This window comes from Lemur catta, chromosome 20, assembly GCF_020740605.2.
Source record: "Lemur catta isolate mLemCat1 chromosome 20, mLemCat1.pri, whole genome shotgun sequence".
Lineage (NCBI taxonomy): Eukaryota > Metazoa > Chordata > Mammalia > Primates > Lemuridae > Lemur > Lemur catta.
Genome location: NC_059147.1, coordinates 34,563,568 through 34,579,993, shown reverse-complemented (window position 1 = coordinate 34,579,993; position 16,426 = coordinate 34,563,568). Strand labels below are relative to the sequence as shown.

The following is a 16,426-nucleotide window of genomic DNA, read 5'->3' as shown; positions in this document are numbered from 1 at the left end:
GCTGACCTTTCTATTTTTAGTAGAGAGGGGGGTGTCACTCTTGCTCAGGATACTCTTGAACTCCCGACCTCAAGCAGATCTCCTGCCTCAGCCTCCCAAAGTGCTAGGATTACCAGCGTGAGCCACCCCACCCTACCTAAAGGTGGGGTTTTAAAGCCTCACTTCAGAGAATGGTGATGAGCTATGTCTTGAGCAGATCCTGATCGTCAAGCACCTGTTGGCTTTGCATCAGGGGCCACACCTGTCAGGCCAGTACTTTGAGCTGTTTCCTCGGCACAGATGAGGCAGGCTGTGTTCAGGTGTGCTTCTTGCTGTGTGACTTTAGGCTGCTCCTTTAGCCTCTCTGAGCCTGCAGCATCTCCATAAAACAGGGAGGAGTAGTAGAACTTTCCGACCGGAAACCCTGCAAGTCAGCAAGAAAAAAGCAGGACCCCAGTTAGAAAAACGACAAAGATTACAAATGGCTACCTGTAGAGGGGGAAATCAAAAAAGAAATTCGGCCTAAGAAGTGTTCAAATCATAGCAAAAACCAAATGCAAATTAACCAACATGTAACTTTGCACCCACTAGACTGGTGAAAATTATCAAGCTAGAAAATGCTGAGTGTGGTGGTGGGGGAGAGAGGAGCCCATGTCCACAGCTGTGGGGCAGACGGGGCAGGGAACTCGAGAGAACCAGGTGGCAGTCCCGGGCCACGTAAGTACAGGTGGGTCCTCTGACTGGTGAGTCTGCTCCTGCTCTCAGCCCAGGGTCCCCAGGAGACCAGGTGCGCAGACGGAGCTGAGGTGCTGCAGCCTCCATCCCTGGGGGAGCAAAGAAGGAACTGTGAGCCCATGTGTCCCAGGCAGCTGCCACTGTCACAAACCACCCCAACTCACTGGCTGAAACACACAATAGTCATTTATTTTGTTCATGAATCTTCCACTTGGGCAGGGGGCAGAGGGGACAGCTTGTCTCTGTCCCTCCCCCGGCGTAACCCAGTGACCAGGGCTGGGTTCTGTCCACTGTCCACAGTGGCTGCTGATGTCGGCTGGGACTGCAGAGCTGTCAGAGCAGATATATGAGGTTCGGATGAGTGTCCTGGGGCTGCCATGACAAATGCCATAGAACGAGTGGCTTAGAACTGAAATTTACTCTCATGGTTCTGCCGACCAGAAACCCGAAACCAGGATGCGGGCAGGGCTGCGTCCCTCGCAAGACTTTGGGAGCCTTTCCCGCCTTCTTCCGCGGGAGACGGTGGCTGCGGGAATCCTTGGTGCTCCTTGGCTTGAAGCTGCATCACTCCAGCCTCCTCCCCAGGCATGTGTCTAAATTTCTCACTTCTTACAAGGACACCAGTCATACTGGATTTGGGGTCCGTCCTGATCCAGAATAATCTCATCTTGACTTGATTACATCTCTAAAAACCCTATTTCCGAATAAAGCCACATTCACAGGTTCCAGGAGGACCTCATAGCCCAGGGCAGGGCTTTCCATGCGGCTGCCAGCGTCCTCGGAGGCAAGGCAGGGCCCACCAGGTCAGGCCCATCCCAGGAGTCGCGGCAGGCTCCGGGCCGCACGAGCTCAGTCGCGGGCTGGGGACGCGGGACCCCTGCGCTCGAGGCGGCGAAGGCAGGTGGAGGCGCGCGAAGTCGGCGGCCCCTTGCGCTCGGCGTGGCAGCGAGGCTGGGTCCCGCCAACAGCGAGAGGACCAGGGTGCTGCGGTGGCCCCAGAACGGCCCGGGAAGCGCCAGCCCGGTCGCAACGCAAGTGCCGGGCGAACATGCTGAGACTCGGACCCGCGGCCGGCAGGCCACGTGGCAAGCTCGGCTCCGTCGCGCGGGCGGGTGGGCCTCGCTCTACGCCGGACCCTCCGCCCGCTACGCCCGCCGCGGGGGCAGCTTAGCCAGGGGCCGACGGCGCCGAGCAAACGGCAGCACGTCCCGCGGAGCCGGCCCGGCCGTCGCGCTGCCTCCACGGGCCCCCGACGGAGCTGCCAGGCCCGAGGGCCGAGAGCTGCCGGAGACCGCGCAGCCGGGCGGGCGCAGACCCCGGGCCCGCGAGGCCGCTGTGCCAGACCCCGAGACACCGCCCGATGGCCCCGCTCCGCGCCCCCAGCCAATCCCCGCCAGGACACGGGGTCCCACCCCGCGCGCCCAGCCAATCCCCACCAGGAAACGGGGTCCCGCCCTGCGCCCCCAGCCAATCCCCGCCAGGAAACGGAGTCCCCAGCCAATCCCCGCCAGGAAGTGCGGGCGGCCCTACCCACGCCGGGAAAAGCCCCGCCCTCCGCACCCCAACCAATCCCCGCCAAGAAATGGGGCGTCCCCGTCGGGATGGCCCCGCCCCACGCCCTCAGCCATCCCCGCCAGCCAATGCGGGTGGCCCCGCCGGCGCCCCGAGGGTCGGCTCCCGGAAGCCCCTCCGACGGGAACAGCGAGCGGGCTCCGGCCCCCGCCCCGCGGGAGGGGCTGCGGGGGACAAGCAGGCGGCGACCGCCCGCAGCTCCCGCCCGGGGGTCGGCGGTGGACGACAGCAGCCGGGGTGGCGGGAGGCGCCGGCGCTCGGCGGGCGGGGCCGCGGTCCCCCGCCTTCCCCAGGCCCCGCCCACCCCGCCGGCAGCCGAGGGGTGGCAGCAGGCGGGCCCGCCCCCCGCGTCACCGCACTGCCAGCGCGCGGAGCCCACGCCCGGCGGAAGCGCGCGGCCGGGGAGAGCCCAGCGCTGAGCGGCGGCGGCGTCTGGACCGCCGGGGACGGACAGGTAGCGCGTGCGGGTCCCGCAGCTCGATCTGGTGGCGAAGGGGCCTGTGGTCAGGACGGGGGTCTGGGACGGGGCGCTGTCGGTCCCGTGCACACAGCCGGCAGGGCCGCGGTCTGCAGGCCAGAGGGAGGGGCTGCACGTGCGGGAAGCCCCTCCGCTGGAGGGGACCGGAGCTCCAGGCTGGAGGAGCCCCGCGGATCCGCGGCGGGGGGCGCACAGCCGCGGGAGGGGCCCTGCGGGTGCGGGGCGGGGGTGCTTAGAGACCGGGACCGCGCAGCCGCGGGAGGGGTCTGCGCTTGCTGACCCCCAGCCCCGCCGCAGGATGGGCAGCAGCTCGCTGTCCGAGGACTACCGCCTGTGCCTGGAGCGCGAGCTGCGGCGGGGCCGCGCGGGCGTGTGCGGGGACCCCTCGCTGCGCGCCGTGCTCTGGCAGATCCTGGTGGAGGACTTCGACCTGCACGGGGCGCTGCAGGACGACGCGCTGGCGCTGCTCACCGACGGCCTGTGGGGCCGCGCCGACCTGGCGCCCGCGCTGCGCGGCCTGGCCCGCGCCTTCGAGCTGCTGGAGCTGGCCGCCGTGCACCTGTACCTGCTGCCCTGGAGGAAGGAGTTCACCACCATCAAGGTAGGGCGCTGGACCGAGGGGGAGCGCGCCCGCGGGCGACAGGACCTCGGTTGCTTTTCCTACCAGGCTGCCGGGGGCTGGCTCCCGTCGGGAGGGGGCTTTCGGGTGGCCTCCAGGGCTCAGAACACTCGGGACAGGCGGGTGTTGGGTCAGCTCCCAAGAACCTGGGGCGGGCGGAGGGGCTTGGATGCTGCCTGCCCGGGCGAGCCCCGCCCTTTAAATCCCGCATCACCGCAGTCCCCGAAGTGGCCTCGCGGCCCTAGTTGCCATGGAAATCCGAGGACACGCGCACAGGAGGGACTTGAGGTCCCCTGGTCATCCTAATTCCTCCAGGATGTGGGCTGATCCCATTTGCGGAGGACGCTGAGGCTGGGAGGAGCACGCGGACGGGTGTGTGCCCTGCGAAGTCGGCAGGGGCCGGCCCGGGCTCGGAGCCTGTGCCCAGGGCCGGCCTGGCCCCTTTGGGGGAGCTGCTGGCCCGCAGGAGGGGGTAGGGCCGCCGGGAGCGCTGAGCTAATTCCAAGAGTAGGAAGGCGATGATGTCACTGCACACGTGGGCGAGGTACGCCTCCGCCAGTTGCCATGGTAGCGGCAGCCTTTCCGGAGGGGGCGCGCTAGCTGCTCCAGGAGAACTGCTGGCCCGAGTGGGGTTCTGGGACTCGGGTTCAGACGGGAGGGGAGAAGGACCGCCACCAGCACGCGGCCAAAGCAGACCGACAGGCCCGCCCTTGGGACGCTGGCGGGCTGGGGGCCCGGAGAGTAACGCCCGGCTTCGCAGGTGGCCGGACCTGCTTAGCGCCGGTTCTGCCTCTTGGCTGTGTGGCTTTGGGCAAGTACCTAACCTCTCACAACCCGTTTCCTCTGAGAAGGAGACACACGAATAGTCCAGTTTGCAGGGCAGAGGCACGAATGCAGAGTCCTGAGCACCATGCGCACACAGTTGGGGCCCAATAGTGGCAGATGCCGTAGGTGCCGAGGTCCTAGAGTTAAGGAGGTTTCAAGTTGGGAGAGACACACATTGTCCTAGTCGTTCTTTGCCTTCATCACCTCACTCTGGAGCTAGAAGGGACTTCGGTTTGGTCACTGCAGGGCTCAGCCCAGCTGCACGCTGCAGCCACGTGGCGGAAAACCCAGTGGCAAAGCCCCTGTCCCCACAGGGAAAGATCTCGAGGCTGAAATGGAAGAAACCAAAGTTCAGAATAGTGCCCTTAAGAGGTTCTCTGCTACAGGGGCTCGTTATATTCGTCTGTGTTTGTGTTTGTTTAACCAAACACCTGGGCAGGTGCATCCGAAATGAGAAGAGTAGAATTTCTCAATGTAAGGGCTCTTTGTGTTCCAAGTTATGAGCCAGGTAAATACTATTTTTAATTACAATTTAAAAATTCTGATGCCCAGGCCTGCCCCAGACTGATTAGATCAGTCTGGGGAAGGGGGGGCCAAGCATCAGAAGCCGGCCAAGGCCAGGGCCGACGGACCCTGGGTCTCCTGCACCCCGGGGTCCAGCCTGGGGAGGGGGGGCTGTGGCTGACCAGGTCCCTCCCTTGCAGACCTTCTCAGGGGGCTACGTGCACGTGCTCAAGGGTGTACTCTCGGAGGACCTCCTCCTCAAGAGCTTCCAGAAGATGGGCTACGTGCGCAGGGACAACCACCGCCTCATGGTGACTGCCCCTCCCCCGGCCTGCCAGCTGGTTCAGGTGGCCCTGGGCTGCTTCGCCCTCCGGCTGGAGTGTGAGATCCTGGGAGAGGTGCTGGCCCAGCTGGGCACCAGCGTGCTGCCGGCCGAGGAGCTGCTGCAGGCCCGGCGGGCCAGCGGGGACGTGGCCTCCTGCGTGGCGTGGCTGCAGCAGCGGCTGGCCCAGGACGAGGAGCCGCCGCCCCTGCCCCCCCGGGGCTCCCCGGCGGCTTACAGGGCCCCACTGGACTTGTACCGGGACCTGCAGGAAGACGAGGGCTCCGAGGAGGCCAGTCTGTACGAGGAGCCGTCCCCAGGCCCAGACTCGCCCCCCGTGGAGCTGGCCTACAGGCCACCACTCTGGGAGCAGAGTGCCAAATTGTGGGGCTCCGGGGGCCGGGCCTGGGAGCCCCCGGCTGAGGAGCTGTCTCGGGCCAGCAGCCCACCCTATGGGGCCTCCGAGGAGGAGCTGGAGCCTGAGCCCTCGGCCTTCTCCTTCCTCTCTCTGCGCCGGGAGCTGAGTCGGCCTGGAGACCTGGCCATTGCCGAAGCCCCCGGGAGCCCTGGGGGGGCCAGTCCCCGGCGTATGCGGGCGGAAGAGGCACCGGCCTCGGCCTACGGGCCTGCCCCAGAGCCCCCGGGCTACCAGGCGCACGGCTGCCTGCTCCCCGGCGCACTGCCCACCCTGTGCTGCGACACCTGCCGCCAGCTGCACGCGGCCCACTGCTCGGCCCTGCCCGCCTGCCGGCCCAGCCACTCCCTGCGCGTGCTGCTCGGCGAGACCCAGCGGCGCTTGTGGCTGCAGCGTGCGCAGATGGACACCCTGCTCTACGACAGCCCTGGGGCCCGACCCTAGGCCCCAATGGGCCCCAGGTTGGGGGCTTTGGGAGACAGTTCCCATGGTGCTTCTCTTTGGGGGGCTGGGGCCAAGGCTGCCCTGCCCTGGGGCATCCTGGCACAGCAGGGGGGGGGGTTCGAGTCCAGGCCCCACTTGGGAGGGATGGGGGGGTTGTCCTTATTTCATACAAGGCACCTCCTGGGGGGGCCAAGCCTGAACCCCTGCCAGCAGCAGCCCCTCCCCACATTCCCTATTCCTTGGTACCCAGGCCGTGCCCACATGTGGGGGCAGAGGGGCCCAGCCTATGTGTCCGTGTCATAGTGCTCAAACCTCTCCCTGAGAAGGAACGCCGGTCCCTCAGGCCTGCAGCTCCTGACCTGCTCCGTGAAGTCCGAGGTCCAGGGCACATCGCCCACACAAGGGTGCCCTGAGGCCCCCAAGCTCCACTGGGCCAGTCAGGGCCTCTGCCCGGTGCACAGTGGACCTGGCTGTGAGGCCCTGGGCCCTGCCCCTGGGGTGCCACAGGCTCAGCCACAGCCAACACGGCCAGGTTTCCACAGGAAATGGTGCCCAGGAGCTGCAGGTGACAGGGAACAGGTGGCAGGAGGCACCGGCCAGGCAGGCCGTGAGCACAAGGGTCCTCGCCAGCACCCCAGCCTCCCAGGTGGAAGGCGGGTGAGGGGCTCCTGGTGGGTAAAGGTGCAGCCAGTTCCCGCATAGCCACTGCCTGAGGCAGCACAGCCCACGGGCTGGGGAGGAGGGTCTGCCCCAGGCCCACCTCTGGGACTGGTGCTCTTGGCCTGGGCTACTGTGAGGCTATTCTGGGCTCACCCCTCCCTGGGCATGGGGCACCGCCCTCACCCCTCCAACCCAGCCCACTCACAGGACATGTCGATGTCACAGGAGTCAGAACCCCAACATGCATTAAAGGACAGAGAAACCACAGTGTCAGGAAAGCTTTTATCTGGGGGGACCCCACTGTCCTCCTCCCTCAGCATTAGACCCAAGTGCACACTCTTCTGGGGGGGGCCAGACCCAGCTCGGCCTCCAGCCCAGCTCCCCTTCTGGTGTGCTCAGGGGCATGCCACTGTGGCCCCCACCCCACCCTGGGCAGCTGCTGGTGACCAAGAGGTGACCCAAGTCCCAGGTCAGCACCCACCAGCGTTTCCAGGATGCTCACAGAGTTGGAGCTGCACCCACAGTTCCTGCTGAGAAGTGAGGGTCTCAAACTCTACCAGACCCGGCCCAGCCCTTCTGGGGTGCGAAGGCTTGGAGCCCCCACCCCTGCCTTGCCCCACGGCCACACCTTGCCTGTCTCTGGGGGTGGCGGTGGGTGCAGATGAGAGTGGTGGTGTTGGCTGGAGGAGGATGTCCTAGCCAAGGAGACAAGCTGGATCCCAGGTGGCTGGTCAGCCTGGCCTGAGGGACCGTCTGTCCCCTGCTGACTGAACGATCCGGCTGAGGGGTGCAGGTGTGTGCGGGGCTCAGTGTCAGGGCTTGCAGCGCTTGGTCTGGCCCTCAGATGCGGCCGAGGCGGCCCGCTTGTTGCGGTGGTGGGGGAAGGTGGGCATGAGCTCTGGCTCGCAGGCTGCAGGGGAGAGAGCGGCTCAGCACGGGGTGGGGGGGCTGCCCGGGCAGAGCCCCAGTGAGGGGGGCATCTGCGGGGCTGAATCCAGCTCTGCATTTGGGCCTGGCCCTGTGCTGTCCCTGCGCCATCTGTTCCCACCCTGCAGACAGGGTCTGCCCAGGGCCCACGCTCCACCCCAGACAAAATGGGCTGCTGGCCAAGCCCCACTGGAGCAGAGCCCGGGGGAGTCTGGCACTCACGGAGGGGCTTCTCCTTGAAGTACGAGCTCTCCAGGCAGTCCCCAGCTGTGGCCCTAGAGAAAGGCAGCAAAGTCTTCAGTGGGACCCTCGCCCTCGGTCAGTCTGTTCCCCTGACATCCCACCTGGCTGAGCAGCTGTGGTTCAACGTTCCCAAAGACAGCGGTGGGCAAACGGGACCTCACAGTGGGCTCCACAACACGGGTGGACAGAGGCCACGTGGGCCGGGTGCCCGGCACGTGCACCAGGGTGGGCAGCAGTGGTGCCCGTGTTCTGAGAAACTACCCCTGAAGGATTCAGGTCTAAGGTATCCTTCGTTTGACCCCTGCACAGAGGTCAAGGCCCTGTGGTCCCGAAGGGCCCGGCCGCAGCGCTGCAGGTGGGGGTCGCACCTTTTCTTGGGGTCGTACATGAAGAGGAAATTCACCAGGCGCAGCCCGGCCTCCGAGAGCCATGGGAACTTGTGCTTGAGGTTGTTGTACGGCTGCTTCCTCAGGCTGTACTGGCCGACCAGTGGCAGCTTGGAAAAGCCCTAGAAGCAGCAGGCGCTGAGCCGTGGGGGGACGGCACAGGGAGGGGGGGCCTGCCCTGGACACGCACCGGCCAGATGTTCTCACTGGGTGTCCCCAGCAGCTGCACGATCAGGTCAATCTGGTGGATCTCGGAAGTGCCGGGGAGAAGGGGCTTGTGGGCCAGCAGCTCGGCCAGGATGCAGCCCACGGCCCTGTGGGGAGGAGTGGGCCTCGCTGTGGCCACAGACCCGTGCTGGGTCCAAAGACACCACGGTGGGACAGGCAGGTGACCACCGGGCTCCTCACCCAGCCCCATGACCCCATCCCAGCAGGCCCCCTGTGGGCCTTACTGCTAAAGGCCTGTGAAGGCTGAAGCTTCCTTCTCACGTTCCTCTGGGGTTCCCAGCCCCGCCCCCATCCCCGCCCTGGGGCCCAGCCCGGGCACCGGGTGACCCTGCTCCCACCCCCGCCCTGGGGCCCAGCCCGGGCACCAGGTGACCCTGCTCCCACCCCAGCCCTTCCAAGGGGGCGGCAGTCCCTGCTCACCACATGTCGATGCTGGTGGTCTGGGTGGTGGTTCCCAGCAGCAGCTCGGGGGCTCGGTACCTGGACACAGAGTGCCCCACCTCACACCTCTGGCCCCTCCAGCCCAGCCTACCACAGGACACAGCCTCCTTGAGACCCCACGGTGGCCTGGACACCTGGATCGCTGACCCCAGCGCCCTCTGCCCTGCACCCTGCTTGCAGCTGCTGGCGGGGGAGCTACCCTGTCCCCAGTGTCCTGTGTGTTAACCAGAACCACGGAATCCTTAGCACAGGCCACACCCAGCCACCACCGTCAGCCCGTTTCCAGATGAGGATTACAAGACACACGGCAGAAAGAGGTCACGTGCAGACCCTGACCCGGGTCTGACCTACGTCAGTGTCCTGCTCTTAACCACAACCCTGTTCTGCCTGTTCAGAACGTCAACGAGAGAGAACTACAGCTGCTGCGCAGGCCGCCCCCTCCCGTCTGTGAGGCGGCCACGGCCTTCCCATCCTGAGCTGCTTTCACAGCCACCCGGACAAGGCAGGTTCCCAAAGCCATGGAGCCTGGCTGCCATCCCTTCCCCTGGGAAGCTGTCCTAGACCCAGCCCTTCTGAACAGCTCCGCACCATGCATCCCTGCTCCCCGGGGGCCCCACGTGTCTAGGGGACTCACCAGAGGGTCACCACCTTGGGGGTCATTGGTTTTACTGGGATGCCATAAGCCCGGGCCAGGCCGAAATCCGCTGCAGCAGAGAAGGGAAAGTGGAGCGTGTCACCCAGTGAGAGTAACAAGTCACCACTTGGGGACAGAGCCAGGCACAGGCACCTGGGGCCACAAAGGCACATCAGCTTCTAGCCTGAGGGTGCTTGACAGGACCAACACCCTCCCAGCTCAGGCAAGGGCGGTGGACACAGGACAACTCCACGCACGTGAGCCCAGCACGCTGCACCCACCTGTCTTCACGCAGCCCTTATCGGTCATGAGCAAGTTGGAGACCTTCAGGTCCCTGTGACAAGAAAGAGACATTGGTGGCTCCCATGAAGCAAGCTTGACAAGGGCAGACTGTCATCACGTGACACTTTCCTGCACCCTTCCTCATGTCCAGGCCTTTCAGAAGGGAGGGCAGGCGGTGGACGGCTCGGAGCAAACGCAGAGCCGGCCTCACGCTGACGTCTCACCTCCAACTCCGCCTGGTTCCCACCCAGACGTCCCACCAGCTGCCCCAGGGCAGAAGCCGCTGCTCGCCTGGTGTGAGTCACGGCACTGCCCACTGCACGTACACCCACCCGCCACCAGTCTCTGAGGGCCCAGTGGGTACCAGGGCTTCTGTGACTTGTCTGGCCCTGGACCCTCCCCGCGGGGCAGTTAAAGAACTGCCACTGCACGTCTGCTCCTCTCTTGCACAGCACTTGGAATGACATGCTGGCACCGGAGGCCAGGGACCACCCTCCCCAGTGTCACAAACCAGCGCCGTCTCCACCACGCCCTCTGCCCAAGACCATGCCCCAGGCCCTGCCCACCCACCTGTGGATGATGAAGTTCCTGTGCAGGTACTGAAGGCCCCGGAGCACCTGCAGCACGATGCACTTGACCTGTGCAAAGGGCCCGAGGCGTCAGTCAGGGTGCGCAGCCAGGAGCCCAGCTGGAAAGGTGCTACTGTCCGTCCCCTCCTCAGTGACCAGTCAGATGGGCAGAGCTCCCAGGACTCCTGACTCTCCCGTGGTGCCCGACAGGCAGTAAAATCTGCCTCATTAAAGCTGAGACGCAGAGGTGGCATGTTTGGCACACGCGTGCCCCGCCCCAGGCCCCCGCTACGAACCTGGGCCTCGGAGAAGGGCGTCGGCATGTTCTCTAGGAGGCTGGCCAGGTCCTGCTCGCAGTAACCCATCACCAGGAAGATGCTGGAAAGGGGAGACGCATGCTACCTCCTGCCTCCCCAGGCAGGCAAAGGGTCTCCACTGCTGCAGAAGGGGGTCCCCCAAGGCAGGGACAGGCAGGGGCTCAGCCAGGGCCCGATGCAGGGCCAGGAGAGTGCACACCTCTCTAGGTGGTTCCCCACAACCACCTCCTTCAGCTCCACGATGTTCGGATGGTGAAGACGAAGAAGCAGCGTGATCTCCCGCAGGCTGCTGATGGGGATGCCTGTGGGGGGACAGCCTCAGTGAGCCCCGCCCACTGATGGGGACACCTGGGGGGACAGCCTCAGCGAGCCCCGCCCACTAATGGGGACACCTGGGGGGACAGCCTCAGCGAGCCCCGCCCACTGATGGGGACACCTGGGGGGACAGCCTTAGCGAGCCCCGCCCACTGATGGGGACACCTGGGGGGGACAGCCACAGTGGCTCGGTGTGGAGGGTGACAGCAGAGCTGAGAAGATGAAGTGGAGTCACCAGACAGGAGGAAGATGGGGGGACGCAGACCCCGCCCAGCAGACAGGAGGCAGGAGCATGCAGGGCTCAGGGAGCTGAGGCTCAGGGCCACCCAGAACTGTCCCAGAGGCCGGACGACACCTTCCCGGCTGTGCTGCCCACGGCAACGTCAGCACCATGAGGCTCTCAGGAGGGTTTAGTCCTGAGGAAACCGCAGGTAACTCACACCTTCCTGCCCCCACCCCTGCTCACCATCCTTCTCCTTGTCCATCCGCACCTTCTTCAGCGCGACAATCTCGTCTGTCTGGGTGTCCCGGGCCCGATCTGGAGTGGAAGCACGTCCATGACGGAGTCCAGCCCGATCCCCCATCAGGGCTCCCTCTCACTGCCCTTCCTGGGCTCCCAGGACTCCCCTCTTCTCTGACAACCCAATGCCAGGGACACTCAGTCCTCACTCTGTGCAAGCCACAACCCTGGCCCAAGACACATGTTCCCCGGGGGTGTCTTCCTGTGGAGGGGCGGGGGTGCTGTTTTGCTCTGCAGAGTTGTGTGACGCCAAGCTCTCAGTCCTTAGCACACAGAGCACTGCCAAGCTCTCAGTCCTTAGCATGCAGAGCACTGTCTGGTGTCTTGTGACCATGTTCTAACACCAAATAAAATACTATATCTAGAAAAAATAAATAATCCTTATTTTGTGTGAATATCGCTCCACAAAGCATTGTGCTAATTTGTGCAGCTCCTGGAATAACACCAATTTTGCAGCTACTAAAAGCTCCAGCTGCTTTTGAAAGTTCTACATTTTATTTCTCTAATTGTTATCTCCACTCTGTGGTGACACGTTTGGATGACTGGCATTAGCCACCTGATGCTTATGTTTATCCAGAAATGGTATAAAGTTTGTGGTAATTACACCAGGAACTAAACTTCCTGCACGAGTTTCTGTCCTGGTTTGGAGCGCAGGGTCTGAGCCCCTTCCAGTCCCGGCACAGCCGCTGCTCTGACGCGCCCCCTGCGTGAACCGCGGCTACTCACACACGATGCCGTAGGTACCCTCTCCTATGCGGTTCAGCTTCTCAAACTCTTTCACACTCCGGCATCGTCCCAGCTGGAAGAGAATGGCGCCACCAGTGTTGGTAGCTGGCAGCTAATGGGACAATGGAGGATGGAAATTTCACACATAATTTGTACAAAGAAGCCCGCTCATGACTTTCTCACCAAACAAAAAAGCAACCACACACTGGAGCTTTTCTGATAATAAAAAGGGGTGATGATACAGGGCCAGCGTTCTGAGTATCAAGAGTGGCCCAACCACTCACTGTCCCATGGTACAGACGTCTGCTGTCCAGTAACGGTAGCCACCAGCCCCATGTGGAAACGCTTCAGTAGAAAAGACTACGGTCCCCAACACCCGGACATCACCATTTCCTTTGAGTTATGAAACATGACCTAGTGGCATTCAGCCTTGGGATGTCAGAAGGGACCCGTGTGACTTCCAGATGAAAGGGAGCTGGTTGCCACCCACCCTGAGATGTGGCTGAAGTACGGGGGGAGCATCAACACGGACCCAGAAAGCCTGGCCCACCTGTGGAAAACAGCGGCCTCTCTCTGGATTGTTGGGGGAGAGAGAAATAAGGCTCCACCTTACCTGAGTCACCATATTTTGGGGTCTCTGTCCTAGTAGAGAGCCCGTACTTGAATACACTTTCTTAACGTGCTGCACATCTAGGTGGGCTGACTGAGCTCTTCCTTTTACATCTAAAAAGTACCTGCAGGCCAGGCAGGTGGCTCATGCATATAATCCTAGACTTTGGGAGGCCAAGTAGGGAGGACTGTTTATGGCCTGGAGTTGGAGACCAGCCCGAGCAAGACTCCGTCTCCACAAAAAATAGAAAAATTAGCCAGGTGTGGTGGTGCACACCTGTAGTCCCAGCTACTCGGGAGGCTGAGGAAGGAGGATCACTTGAGCCCAGGAGTTTGAGGCCGCAGTGAGTTATGATGACGCCACTGCACTCCAGCCTGGGTGATAAAGCAAAACCCTGTCTCAAAAAATAAATACACAAAAATAAAAAAATAGAAAGTATATGCAGCAAGGTTGGAATTCTAACAGCTCCCACCTGGCTTCCCTGCTTCCCTGACAATCCTGCTCTAGGTCTTGTTACTTCCTGACACCTGGGGAACCAGATCAGGATCACGCGGCCTGGCGCCCTTCCCTGACCTCGCCTTGGCCTCCCTGTCCCACCTTAACTCCCCTTCTCACGTCCCTCTCTCCTGTGCTTCCTGTGTACCCTTTCTCTCCTCCTTGACTCCACTGCTCCAAGCCTAGCATGCTACCCCTTCTCGTCTCCGGCTGTCCAAATCCTGGACACACTTTGTGGCCCCAAAGAAATGCCACCCATTCTACTGAGATCTTCCTGCCCCTCCCCCAGCTGAAAACAATTCCTTTCTCTAAAATCCCTGACACTTTACGTCTTAAGGCACCTACCACGGTGCACTCTGCACTGTCCTTGGCTGGGGGGGTCTTAGCTCCCTGTGACAGCAGATTTCCAACTCGCTGCTTTACCCCCGCGTCCAACACAGTGCCCGTAACTCAGCAAGCACCTACTGCACGCCTGAATGGCGTACAGTGACCATCACGGGACGGAAGCGTGGCTCCTGCTGCTTGTACGCCACTGTTAGTGAGCCTCACTGGACCCGTGACTCGGCCTACCAGAGCATCAGCAAACAGCTAAAACACAATCCAGCTTCCACAACTCGAACCTGCGTCCCTCCACCGCCTGTCCACCTCGGTACAGCCCACTCAGCGACCCGAGGACTCACCTCGGCAAGGGGTCGCTGGGAGGACTACGGGGCAGTACGAGCGCAGGGGCCCGCACTGGGCGCTACGACAGCTGCCGGCCCCGCGGGGCCCTGCCCGACCCAGCCTCGGCTCTCCCGACGGGCGGACTCTCCCCCGGCGCCAGCTGCTCCCGGCCTGGGCGCAAACCTCAAGGGCGCCCGAGGCGGAGCCCGGAGCCTGCCCTTCCCAGGGCGCCGCCCCCGGGTCCCGGGACCGCCCGGCCGGCTTCCGCCCCAGCCGCGGGGAACCCTGGGACTGTCGTCCCGCGGGCCGGAAACCCTGGCGCCGCAGCGCGACACCCGGTCCCAGCGGGCCGCCGCCCGGCCCTGCCGCCGGCGAGGCGGCACAGTTGCCCCGAGTGGCACCCCGTCGCACCCTGTGTTCCGGAGGCACCGCGAAGAAGCCTTCCTTCCGGATACACTTCAGGCGGATCTGCTCCGACTCGGCTTCTGGCTCCGCCATGCCGGATACCGCCTCGCCGCGCCCCCCCGTTTCTCTTGTGCGCAGGCGCATAACCTACTTCCGGAGGTGTTCTCTCCTTAGCAACGGTTACCAAGGGAACCTCTCGAGAACTCCTTGAGGACCTCGGCTCCGAGCATCCCGCGGCCACCGCGGTTCGGGCCTTATTTGAGCTTTAAGCCCGGGCACCTGCCCGCGGGACCGGCGGAGGACAAGGCCGGAGTGGGAGGCCACTGCGACCATCCCGGCGAGGGGTCCTCCCGGAGAGGGGCCGGGTCTGTGCGCCAGATACGCGCGGGGCGAACGGTGGGGGCGCTCTCGGAGGCGGCGTCCGGGCCTCGCCCGCCGTGCGCGGGGCCGGCTGTGTCCGCGCCCCTCGCCTCCCTTCCCTGCAGAGACGGAGCTCCGAGGCTGCTCAAGCCACTCTGGCGGCGTCCGCCTTGCCAGTCCCTGGCCCAGCCCTGGAAGGTGGAACAAGAAAAGTCCACGTGGAATGTTTCCGAAGGGCCCTTGGCGCGTGGGCCCAGAATCAGGGGCGGCATGTCCCCTAATCTGGCCTCACTGTTGAAATCCAGGTGAGCTGGTGGGGCTCAAACCAGCCAAACCTGGACTAGACTCCAACTGGTTTTGATCCACATAAAGAAAACACTTATGCCTTTTGCTGAATCCAGACTTTACAGAATAACGGGGTTTGTTTGGATGCAGTGGAGGGCTGCATGTGGCCTTGAGGCTGCAGGTTCCCCACCCTATTATTTTATTGACTGATTGCCTGACAGGGTCTTGTAGTGGCGTGTTCATAGCTCATTGCAACCTCAACTCCTGCGCACAAGCAATACTCCTGCCTCGGCCTCTTGAGTAGCTGGCACTACCAGGCCCAGCTAGTTTTTTTTTTTGTTTTTTGTTTTTTTTTTTTTTTTTTGAGACAGAGTCTCACTTTGTTGCCCGGGCTAGAGTGAGTGCCGTGGCATCAGCCTAGCTCACAGCAACCTCAGACTCCTGGGCTTAAGCGATCCTACTGCCTCAGCCTCCCGAGTAGCTGGGACTACAGGCATGAGCCACCATGCCCGGCTAATTTTTTTTTGTATATATATTTTTAGTTGGCCAGATAATTTCTTTCTATTTTTAGTAGAGACAGGGTCTCACTCTTGCTCAGGCTGGTCTCGAACTCCTGACCTCGAGCGATCCACCCGCCTCGGCCTCCCAGAGCTAGGATTACAGGCATGAGCCACTGCGCCCGGCCGGCCCAGCTAGTTTTTTAATTTTTTGTAGAGATGGGGTCTTGCTATATTGCCCAGGCTGGTCTTGAACTCCTGGCCTCAAGCAATCCTCCCACTTGTGCCTCCCAGAGTGCTGGGATTACAGTAGTGAGCCATTCAGGAGATACTCAAATTACAAATGTCAATTCCAGGAAATCGGTAACAATTGCAGTGCTTTAAGCTCTTCCAAGAGCCAGCTGTAAGTGAGAGCTATGCTCCCGATGGCGCTGGGGAGCAGGGCCAATCCCTGGAAGCCACCTCCGTGGTAGTCGTGTCATGCTTGATGCCAGCCTCACCCCCATCTCTAGCCAGGGACAGAGCCTTGTGCAGGAGGGGAGGCACTGTCATTCACAAGGAAGTCAGGGGTTGCATTTCCTGTTCTCCTGCCACTCTCACAACGTTTGTCTTTGCAGGTTGGGGAGAGCTGCTTGGCTCTGGAGCCACCTAGGAGGACAGAGAGGGAAATGCACGGGCCGCTGCTGGAGAGCAACCGAGGCAGCCCAGGAAGCCCTGAGGGATGGGCACTCAGTTGTTCCGTGTGGTGTGTGATGGAGTGTAGACCACCACTTACCTCTGATCCCTCGTGGAGGTTTTCTTGTAAGGGTTGGAAAGCTGAGCTCCTTGGTGCCCAGGAGCATAGGCCCATCTGGGCTCCAGTAACGTAGGTTAATGCAAACCAGGACTTCAGTAGCAAGTCTTCAACATTTTTTAAAAAATTAGCCAGGCGCAGTGGATCATGTCTGTAATCCCAGCTACTCCGGAGGCT

The 16,426-nt window shown here is 62.7% G+C and overlaps 2 protein-coding genes across 14 annotated transcripts; one reads left to right on the top strand and one right to left on the bottom strand.

Moving 5' to 3' along the window:
- Positions 1-2,653: 2,653 nt before the first annotated feature.
- On the top strand, positions 2,654-6,818 carry SPATA2L (spermatogenesis associated 2 like). Of its 2 annotated transcripts, XM_045533856.1 has the most exons (3): positions 2,654-2,740; positions 3,062-3,365; positions 4,913-6,818. In XM_045533856.1, the coding sequence occupies exons 2-3, from the start codon at positions 3,063-3,065 to the stop codon at positions 5,891-5,893; spliced, it is 1,284 nt and encodes a 427-aa protein (XP_045389812.1). In that variant the 5' UTR covers positions 2,654-2,740; position 3,062; the 3' UTR covers positions 5,894-6,818. The 2 variants fall into 2 exon arrangements, with proteins under 2 accessions (XP_045389812.1, XP_045389813.1); XM_045533857.1 differs by lacking the exon at positions 2,654-2,740 and having other exon boundaries at positions 3,059-3,365.
- Positions 3,303-16,420, bottom strand: CDK10 (cyclin dependent kinase 10). Of its 12 annotated transcripts, XR_006730491.1 has the most exons (14): positions 14,321-14,434; positions 12,142-12,253; positions 11,362-11,433; positions 10,780-10,882; positions 10,560-10,641; positions 10,265-10,332; positions 9,694-9,746; positions 9,413-9,482; positions 8,758-8,865; positions 8,300-8,423; positions 8,092-8,231; positions 7,703-7,755; positions 7,182-7,463; positions 6,822-7,080 (listed from the first exon to the last, which is right to left on the bottom strand). XR_006730491.1 is itself a non-coding variant. In XM_045533859.1 (13 exons), exons 1-13 carry the CDS (start codon positions 14,405-14,407, stop codon positions 4,458-4,460), a joined length of 1,152 nt encoding a protein of 383 aa, XP_045389815.1. In that variant the 5' UTR covers positions 14,408-14,434; the 3' UTR covers positions 3,303-4,457. The 12 variants fall into 12 exon arrangements, 11 of the variants coding, with proteins under 11 accessions (XP_045389815.1, XP_045389819.1, XP_045389823.1 ...); XM_045533859.1 differs by lacking the exons at positions 6,822-7,080; positions 7,182-7,463 and adding an exon at positions 3,303-4,537; XM_045533863.1 differs by lacking the exon at positions 14,321-14,434 and adding an exon at positions 16,232-16,420 and having other exon boundaries at positions 6,822-7,463; positions 12,142-12,214.
- Between the last annotated feature and the right edge of the window lie 6 nt (positions 16,421-16,426).